General features: G+C 44.5%; 3 protein-coding genes across 3 annotated transcripts; 1 reads left to right on the top strand and 2 right to left on the bottom strand.

The window, feature by feature from the left end:
• Nucleotides 1-912: 912 nt before the first annotated feature.
• On the bottom strand, nt 913-4,138 carry SPPG_01933 (uncharacterized protein; the record flags this gene model as incomplete). The annotated part of the gene is made up of 2 exons (XM_016750243.1): nt 913-1,927; nt 2,013-4,138. 2 exons carry the CDS (start codon nt 4,136-4,138, stop codon nt 913-915), a joined length of 3,141 nt encoding a protein of 1,046 aa, XP_016610893.1.
• Nucleotides 4,139-4,715: 577 nt separating this feature from the next.
• Nucleotides 4,716-7,664, bottom strand: SPPG_01932 (uncharacterized protein; the record flags this gene model as incomplete). Its single annotated transcript, XM_016750242.1, has 1 exon — nt 4,716-7,664. One exon carries the CDS (start codon nt 7,662-7,664, stop codon nt 4,716-4,718), a length of 2,949 nt encoding a protein of 982 aa, XP_016610892.1.
• A 961-nt stretch (nt 7,665-8,625) lies between these two features.
• On the top strand, nt 8,626-9,024 carry SPPG_01931 (uncharacterized protein; the record flags this gene model as incomplete). The annotated part of the gene is made up of 1 exon (XM_016750241.1): nt 8,626-9,024. The coding sequence occupies one exon, from the start codon at nt 8,626-8,628 to the stop codon at nt 9,022-9,024; it is 399 nt and encodes a 132-aa protein (XP_016610891.1).
• Nucleotides 9,025-9,662: the final 638 nt, after the last annotated feature.

Raw genomic sequence — 9,662 nt, 5'->3', positions numbered from 1 at the left:
AACTAAATGTGTTTATGCGAAAGCGTTGAAAGATACAAGACAACAGAGTGTTGTCAATTTTCTAAAAGATCTCATCGAGGATGGTGTCGAGATTCATGGTATTCAATCAGATAATGGAAATGAAAACCAAGGCATCACTCCACAGTATGCAGAGGAACACGGTATTGAATGGCGTTATTCGAAAGCAGGAAGCCCTCAAACCAATGGACAGGTAGAAAGGATGAATGGCACGATAAAGCGAGCGCTATTCATGGGGATGCGTTTAGGAAATAGAGACTGGGTGAGTATGTTGCCACAGATTGTAGAGAACATTAATTCCACAGTAAGTTTTGGCAGTGGTAAGAAACTTCGGATGGTACAAGAGATGGAGGCAGATGTTCAAGGAGCGGCTCAAGCCCAACGTGCGCTTAGGACTAAAGGAAAGGGTGTGAAGGTACTACCTCCATTCAATGTAGGTGATGTTGTCAGAAAGTACATATCAGGTCAAGGGACGGATATAAAAAGGCGTGCTAAAATGGGTTACTTTTCTGAAGAGAAGTATGAGATAACAGCCGTTGTTCCTAATCCTCACCCTAACTACATGAACTCTTATAAAATCAAATCTGTCAATACTAATCACATACTGCCAGGTCTATATCCGGCTTGGCAATTGCGTCTAATTCCTAAAGAGGATGCCGCTGGGGAGGCTCCGCAAGTTGAACCTGAGATTGAAGACGATGAAGAGGAAGTACCAGAAGGTGAGTATGAAGTTGAAGCATTGTTAGATAAAAGAACACGTCGAGTTGGTGGAAGACAAGTAGTAGAATATGAAGTATTATGGAGAGGATATGACCGTGATCAGTCAACTTGGGAGCCGAGAAGTGAACTTATACGTAATGCAAGAGATGCAGTAAACGATTATGAAAATAGTCACTAATTCCTAGGCTGTTCTACAAATGACTTGAACAGATTGTAATAGCGCTGATGAACAGCATAGGTATGACCCATCCTACGTTCGATTTCCTTCTGATAAGCGTGATCTCCATTATCCCTTTCAGAAAGATGCATCCCCACTGAAATTCGAAGGCGTTTCTGTGTTACACGCTTTCCAAACATTCGTTCCATAGCATTACTAAATTCGTCGCTATACCAGGCATCGGTTGGAATACTTCCATCAGGTTTTAGAAAAAGACGATCCTGTCCATTGCCCTTTCTGACATTTGCTAACATGTTAACGTATGGTTGAATGGTGTTTCCCATCTGAATGAGGACATTCTTTTCACCAGTCTTATTGCATTTTCGGATGAAGACAGTTTTCCCTTCGTTGTTCACCGTAACATTAGCGTCTTCACTAATCATCGCTTTGAAAATATCGCATCTACGAATTTTATCTGCATCCAGGTTCATCCCAAGAGCAATTAGAAATTGATGCTCCACTATATTTCCCTCATTGATGAATGTCAAAGCGACTTTCAATCCTGCTAAGAGTTCGCTGTAAGGGACATAATTGGTGATATCTTCCTGGGTCATCTCTTGGGATGCTGCTTCATTTTTTGACTGTTTGAACCTTTCGAATGTCACATTCTTGAAGTGAGAGTGGAATGTGTCTGTAAAATGACTATCAAGGTCGTCCATTGCATCCTCTGCTAGATGAAGGATCATTGCCTTTTCAGCCCTCGTAGCATTGCGTGCTATTTTTGACACCAATTTGATATAATTGTAATATGTATGCTCGTTTGTCCATTTTTCCTTGATCCTGCTAATGAGTATCTCAGGTGTTTGGAACAAGGAAAGAAGATTGTTGCCTTTGAGTTGATTTAGACGCGATTTATCCTGTTTCTTGGTGTTGGGTGACTGCTGAATCCTGTCAAGGATGGCATGTAGCGTTTCATATAGAGCCGACTCGGCATCAATAGGTTGGGGGTCTTGTTGCATTTTCAGGGCTGATCTGTATTCTAAGAATAGAAGCCGGTTTACCTCTTATATAGACATTTTATTTCATGTTTTATCGATAGATTTTCTCCATCTATCACATCATCTGCTGTAAAATGTACTCGATCGTCGGCAAGTTGAAACTATTTCCAACTATTCTCAGCCTTGCTTTGTTAGAGCTAACCATCGACGTATAATTATCCGGAAGCCCCTGTAACCTTTCACGTTCTAAGTGCGTCAAGAACCGAAAACCCCCACTAATCACTAATGTGCTTTGATAAGAATCTGTAGTCAACAAGCAGTTTGATTTTCCATCGGTTCTTAACGAGACTGTCCCCGTTTTTTTGCCGTTTTCCATCGGGCGTATCAAACAAGAGACTGTGTCGAGCGGAGGGTGGAATTCTTTCAATTCTTTCCTCTTGATTGCTGGATTCGGTGGAACAGATCTTTCAACAATATCTTCCAGTTTAATACCTTTACTTCGTATCGGTTGGGGAATATACCAGTTTGCCCAATAATTCCGTCTTCTTGATTGTGCTGCAAAATTACCGCTGTCAATCGCTACTGGCAACACTCCAATCTCTCGACTAATCCGTTGCTCCGTTTCTTTTTCCATGTAACTCACACACTCCATAAGAAACCAACGGGGCTTCTTCGCTTTGAGAATATGAACATAGTGTTTAAAAGGTTCAGCCCTTGGATCATCATGGTTCTTCCGGATGTGATGATTAGAAACCATTGTCGAAAACGGCTGACAAGGGATGCCACCTATAAGAAGGTCAAAGTCCGGCAATTTCCCAACATCTGCTTTAGTGACATCCCCAAAGTTCGTATGATTAGGAAAGTGATGTTGATACACGGCTAAAGCGTCTTTGTCGACTTCGAAATATCCTACACATTCCGCGCTGGGAAGGACATGTTGAAGAGCAAGTTCGCCAACACCAATACCAGAGCATACACTGAGATAACGGATGTGCCTCAACGGCTGCGGTTGTTTCCACATCCTCAGATTATAGCCGGGAATGAATCCTACATCACTAAAGATCTCTGCGAATCTCTGTTGGTATGGGTAGGTGGGGTCGCTGTCGAGGTAAACTATGAGTCGAGGAAAGAGATCACGGGCGGTTTTCGGATTTTTCATCCTCCTCTCCTTAGCTGCTAATGACAGCACCCAATCTATTCTTTTGTGAAGAAAGCAGATGAGGCCTTCTTTGAATAGTGTTGCTAGCCATGTTGAAGATCCAACATTAGGGACGATGGCACAGATCCGCTCAATGTGTCCCTTCGACATCTCAAGAAACACCTTATTCCAAAACTGTCCATGAAGATTTATGTTGTCTGGGTGCCCGAGGTGCGAAGGAAAAAGGGCATGTCCTGGGGGGTTCAACCATACCCACTCGCCCGAGTCCCATTTTTCTAAATGAAGAGCGTTTATGAAGGAGCCATCTAGCTGCATCCCATATGTTTTCTTTGCCCGCACCACTGACTCTACGTGCCAACAGGGATCGAGATCAATTCCATTTGTTAATTGGTACACCTTCTCCCATAACCACTGCGGAGTTAGGTATTCATGCTCGTAAGTCGAAGACAGCTTTAGCAAGCGCTCTTCGGGTGCTGTATCTGCTTCGGATTCCGACGAGGAGGAATCGGTTATTGCGTCTCTAGTTCTTTTTCTTAATCGTCTACTCCATCCATTCTCCCCTCCTTCTACTACAGAAGCATCACCGCTAGGGTCTATTGCTGAATCTATGACAACTGCTGAATCAATACGATCGTCCGATTGGCACTCCTCTTCTTCTAATTGACATGCTCCGCGCTGGCTTTCTTCTAGTGCGTTGCGCATCTGGACTGCCACCACATCTTGTCGTCGTCCGAAAAATTGGATGGTTTTATGCCAGACTTCCTCGTATGGTAGCCTGTTTTCCTTTGACAGCTTCTCTATCATCAAGATGGTGCCAAGTGTTGTAGGCATGTCCTCTTGAGATACTGTTTTCTCCAGCTCGATGATGACTTTGCCCGCAGTGGAAAAATTGTATCCTGTCCGTCTTGCAATATTCCAGCGTTCGTACAGGTATGTATCTGAAGTTTTGTAACGTACTTTATACAACTTTCCGGTCAGGATTTGGTGCATTGCTTTTGCCGTTTCGAAGAATGTATTGTCCACATCTGGACAGATGATGAACCATGTCGCCTTCACACGCTGTTCCTGAGTTGTTAATGCGTCCATGGCATGAGGAGTTAGTGTATTGAGCGGAGAATGTGTTTAGCTTTTTGTGCACCGATGCACGGATTTTTAGGGGTCTTTACATAAGCAGCTCTACATGTAGCTGTTATTATACTAAATGTTGTCCTCTATCTGGAACGAAAGACGTCACATTTAAAAGCTGATTTAATGTCAATATACAACATGTCCGGAAATCCCAGAGAAAGACCATGTCGTGACTGCTTAGAGGTGATACCTTGGGTGGCTCGACATATCAGATGTTTACGTTGCTACATCAAGTACAAGGAACAGAAGTTAGCAGAAGCCATTGATCGCTTCATGCGTCAAGATGATTCTGATTCTGAGTGACACCTTAACAACGCAGTGAAAATGTCTGGCGTGGGTTGGCGGTTCTCTCCTAGCTTCCTTAGATAACGACAAGCTACCTGCTTGATTATGGGGTTGTGTAGGGTGAGGGTAAATGACCCCGAAGTCAACTTGTATGTTATACATAGAACCCGAGATCGGGGTCATTTACCCTCGCCACCCAGATAGCAGTGGTTCACTGCACAAAAAAATGTATTTATAACCTTTACTACATTCATCCCTCTGGTTCCATGCATAACCATTTGTTATGATACGCTACACACACTTCCGCTAAGTCAATGAATGTCTGGCTGGTTTCATGTAGGCGCTCGCGTTTCCTCTTGTTCTCATTTTGCTTCTGCTTCCTCTTGCTGTCTTTTTGGTAATAGGCTTTCATCCCAAAGTATGCATTGATCATCTGTGCCACTAAGCCTGTTCCTTCCTCCCTGCGTCTGTCGAACTTGAACTGAGTTTTGATTTCCTCCACCGGTATCGAAGTCTGCATCTGGTTAGGTAAGGGAGTACCATCGCCCAGTGTCACCCCGTTTTCGGTAAACACGCGGTTGATGATATGCGAGGGATTCGATCTGAGTTCTATAACCTTGTCGATAAAGTCGGGCTTAGCACTCCACACTTCTGCCATAATGTCATCCTCAGTATCCTCGGAGAACCGCTTCTTGAAAAAATACTTTGCCAACTGAAGGCATTGCTCCAGGGAGGCATCGTTGCGATAACTCATGTAAAGATACTGTTCCGCCTGGTGGGACTCGATGTCTGCTATGTTGCCCCAGTAGAACGCAAGGTCTTTCTTTGAGGGGAAACTTTTCAGATATTCCTGATTGTTCTCCAGTCCGGCTTCAGTAGAAACGGGATGTATCTCGATGCCAGCCTTGCGGCAGAACATGTTGAATGTCTCCCATTTTTTAGTGTTATTGTTAGCATTGTATTCGATTTCTAAGTCGGACACCATCTGACGAAAGATGAGGCAATCAGGCATTTCGGCTGGCCTCCGATTGTTGCATATGCCAAAAGATCGCCTGAAGTCCCGGTGGAGCAACATGGTGGAATCCTTTGGGTGACGGACGCGGTGGAGGGATTGTATAAAGTCTCGCACAGGAATGAAGGGTGAGTAATATCCGTAGATGCGGTCGAAGACATCCTTTTTGTTGAAGTTGACACCAACCGAAATGGACACATTTGTGATGACAACTCGGCACCGCTCCCAAATGGTTTCGACATTACTCAGCCTTTTCTTTTCTGCTTCGTTTTCGGCATAGTAAGCGAAGATGTCAGTTCCTTCTTCCCAGTCAGGAAATGTTTTCAAGATGGTTTTAAGGATGGCATCAACACCTTGCTTACCTCGTTTGAAAGGAGTGAAAATATACAATTTTTTGCCCTCCTTGAGATCACGCAGAGCAGAGCAGATCCAATCCGCGTAAAGTTTGATCTCTACGAACTTGCGGGGTAAGGGAGGCAAGGAAGTATCGAGGACTTCGTATTCCTGCCTCTCCCAGCCGTTCTCTATGATTCCCTTGACAACATTCAAGGAAAGATTCGTCGTGAAGGCATCCATGAAGATGACCTTTTTTGCCATCTGGCAGAAGGCGATGAACTGTTCCCAGTTCTTCCAGAGGTTTGCTTGGTGGGTTTCGGCATTGCCGAAGTATGAGGTGAAGACGGTTTCCGGTTCATCCACGACTACGATGTCGAAGATTTCGGTGAGATAATGCAGAGACTGAATGCTACAGATGACGTTCTGAGAATCATCCATCTTGCCTTCGATCTTCTGCAAGGTGTTGCATGTACGATAACACAGGAAATCTAAGCATTCCTCCGCAAGCCTGCCTACAGTGTTTTCTGCTAAAGTAATACGGGGGCATATCCATAGGGTTCGCAGATTCTGACCGTACCTCCTGATGTATCTAGCAACAGCCCCCGTTTTGTTCCTCCCCATACCTCCGCCTAACAGGGTAAATTTTTTGGCCGCTTGATTCAAGATTACATTCCAACCGAAAGGATTACCTACCCCATCGGGAATGTATATGGGAGGTGCAATATCGGTATCTTCAAAATAGTCATGATCAACTTTGTGCAACTCTGGAATGTCAAACTGGCGCTGGAACTTCTTCGTCACGACTGAAACGTTGATGTCCGGGTAGAAGCGTTCCAGCAGCGTATCCATAAACTTAGGTGATACGTTGTACCGTGTTGCAGAGTTCCAAGCCTGGTAGAACTTTTGCATCCGAGCGGGAGAAAGGTCTTTCTGCTTGTTCCATGCCCAGAACTTAGGGAATTCAATCCCTACTTGCCGACACCAACACATGACTTTCCAGCAAGTGTGGTGATCAAGGGTTCCGGGACTTCCCCTGGGAGGATTTGGCAACATGCTGAGTTTTTGAAGGTTGTTCTTAGGGTCATAGTTGTCGGGTACGGGTAAATCAAGTTGGGGGATGGAGAGGATGTCGATGCTCTGAGATTGAGTTCGACCTGCGGCATTTTTCTTCCTCAGAGATGTGACGGCAGGAAGTTCGCCCAGGTCAAAGGTCATGGTGCTGATGTCGATTGCATCTTCGTCAAAGTCATGGAGGATAAAGTGCTTGCTCCTCGCGGTGTTACCCTCGATGTAGTCCTGCACTGCCTGACCGGGTTTGCTTTGGTTGATACACTTGAAATTGCTGTTCCTGTAGTATACACTAACATCCCAGCCGTGTTTCCTGGCGATCTGTTGGAGGACTGCGGTAGATTCCAGATTTCCCGCATAGTAGTTAGACAGGATGATGTGCCAGGAACCTTCATGACCAGAAATCTGAAAGCGCGCATGCGGAAAATACTGCAAAATAATACTCTTAGCATCATTCAAGGAGATGGGTGTACCCTCTTCTTCACCTTTCTTCTGTTTAGGGGGGTCAATGTCAAAGTAGACTTTGTGGTGACGATAAGGGGCGAATACAAGAATCTCATATATGTAATGATTGGTGGCTGTGATCTCTATAAGTTGCTCCGTCGTGGCTGTGCCCCATAGACGTCCTTTTTTAGGATGGTGACACCAAAGGGGCACCTTATCCGGTGGCAGTTCTGCGAGAACTTTATCCTGAGCGCCAGTAGCCTTTTGGACACCAGGTATTTCGAGGTTGCCTAACCATGTGATGCCGAGCCATTTTACCATTCTAAATTGCTGAGCCATTCTGAACTTAATTCAGAAAGGAATTAAAATTAAATAAGGCGTCCGCGTTCCGGACTTATATGCAAGAAGATTTGCATCGAAAATTGCAGAGGATGACGTAATTTCAGCTGTGCATCGAAGTACAGAATATTTGCATCGAATTGCGTTAGTATAAAGGTTTTTGTTTATTAAAATTTAGTAAAGGATTATTGCACTCAGTTCCATATGCCTTCCTCGAAATACATTTACACGGTGAAACTGCTTCAGCCGGATGGCTCCTTTGTTGAACATTCCGCCCCTACGATAACGGCACTGCAACCCAAGGTGAACCTTTGCTATCACACCATCCGCCGGATGTTAGATGGAAAAGAATGCAAATATACATCTAAGTTTCTGCAGATAACGAGAATGGAAGCACCGCGCAAGAAATTAGGAACAAGTTCGCCAAAGAGACTAAGGGGGAGACCTCGGAAGATAGATTCATAACAAAAGATGTATATACTTGATATGACTCTTTGAATGATTTATACAATAATTTCACACAGTGAACAATGTCTGGTGTGAGGTGGCTCGGCTCTCCAAAGGTACTCTAGATAACCACGTGCTACCTGTGTTGATTATTGGGTGGTGTAGGTTGAGGGTGAATGACCCCGAAGTCAACTTGTATGTTATACATGGAAACTGAGATTGGGGTCATTTACCCTCGCTACCCAGATAGCAAGGGAAACCTGGTTCACTGCGACTTATTTGCATGAGTCACAATGCTTAGGTAAGCAAAAGATGGCATCCCACTTTGTCGATGAGAGATCGAACATGTTATATCGATAGGATGAGAGGTCATGTATTGAACCATCATATCGATAAGATGGGAGGGTTCCTTTTCCGTTTATAAAAGAGGGTCGCCGGTCTCCCCTCCCCAGCTCGAAGCCTTCTTTTCAAAAACGATTCCATATACAACATTCGAATACAGCTGCAATTAACAATGGAGAAAATGATGAGGCGAGCAAGTGAAGAAGAGCTAAATGAGATGAAGAGGTTCTACCAACTCACAGTTGACAATGAGATGCACCAAGCAGTCGTAACAACGAATCGCCGTAGAAAGGAGGCAATTGAAAGGAAAATGGTTAAGAAGGATGTGAGGACAATCATAGGCGAAGATGGTTCAAATATGTATGTGGCATCACTAGTAGAGGAGAAGCTAAATGCTTTGGTGGATGACGTCAAGCAGGGGCTAATGGAGGCAGGATATACAGAAGACCAAGTGATGGAGATTATCACAATCTACCACAAACAACGAAAAGTGTTGAGACTGAAGGTCTCCCGAGTACCATCAGTAAAGGAAGGTGGAGAGATGGAGTCCCAAGCTAAAGTGATTTCATAAAGTGTGGCATTTGAACCTAGTGGCAAGATAAAGTGATTTCATAAAGTGTGGCGTTTGAACCTAGTAGCAAGAATTTGCTCGAGTAAAATCACCAAACGAACCGCCCAAGGGAAACGAACCGCCCAAGGGGAAACGAACCATGGAGTCTTGAGAAGAAGCGAATGTCAAGTTTGGACACGTGAAATATTAGATGCGTAAAATTTTACGTGTATGTCAGAGAAAATTTTCGGCGTAGATGCACACATCCCTTCATCAATAGTCCGGGACTTGGACAAACACCTTGGAAGACTCGAAACACTTTGAAACACTTTGAAACACTTTGAAACACTCCAATGCATTGGGCAAACACTTCAATACGGCTTATTATATAGAATATTATAAGCCGGGTATATCATATTATTGTAACGACGAGGACGTCTTCGAGAGATCGCGAGTAAGCCCAAATCGGACGCGGGAAGCACGAATCGCGTGACCAACTCCACCGATTGGGTTACCGCGACCGAAAAAACCGGTTCGGAGAATGGCAATTGGCGCATTAGATTTCAGCGTGCCTCGTACAACCTGTGGAGGCCCGAGCCAGTGCGGAAAAGGAAGAGATCGGTACCGCCACCAATAAATCAGTTGCGGTGCAGCGACAC

This window comes from Spizellomyces punctatus, assembly GCF_000182565.1.
Source record: "Spizellomyces punctatus DAOM BR117 chromosome Unknown supercont1.3, whole genome shotgun sequence".
Classification (NCBI taxonomy): Eukaryota; Fungi; Chytridiomycota; class Chytridiomycetes; order Spizellomycetales; family Spizellomycetaceae; genus Spizellomyces; species Spizellomyces punctatus.
This window is presented reverse-complemented; position numbering and strand designations above follow the sequence as displayed.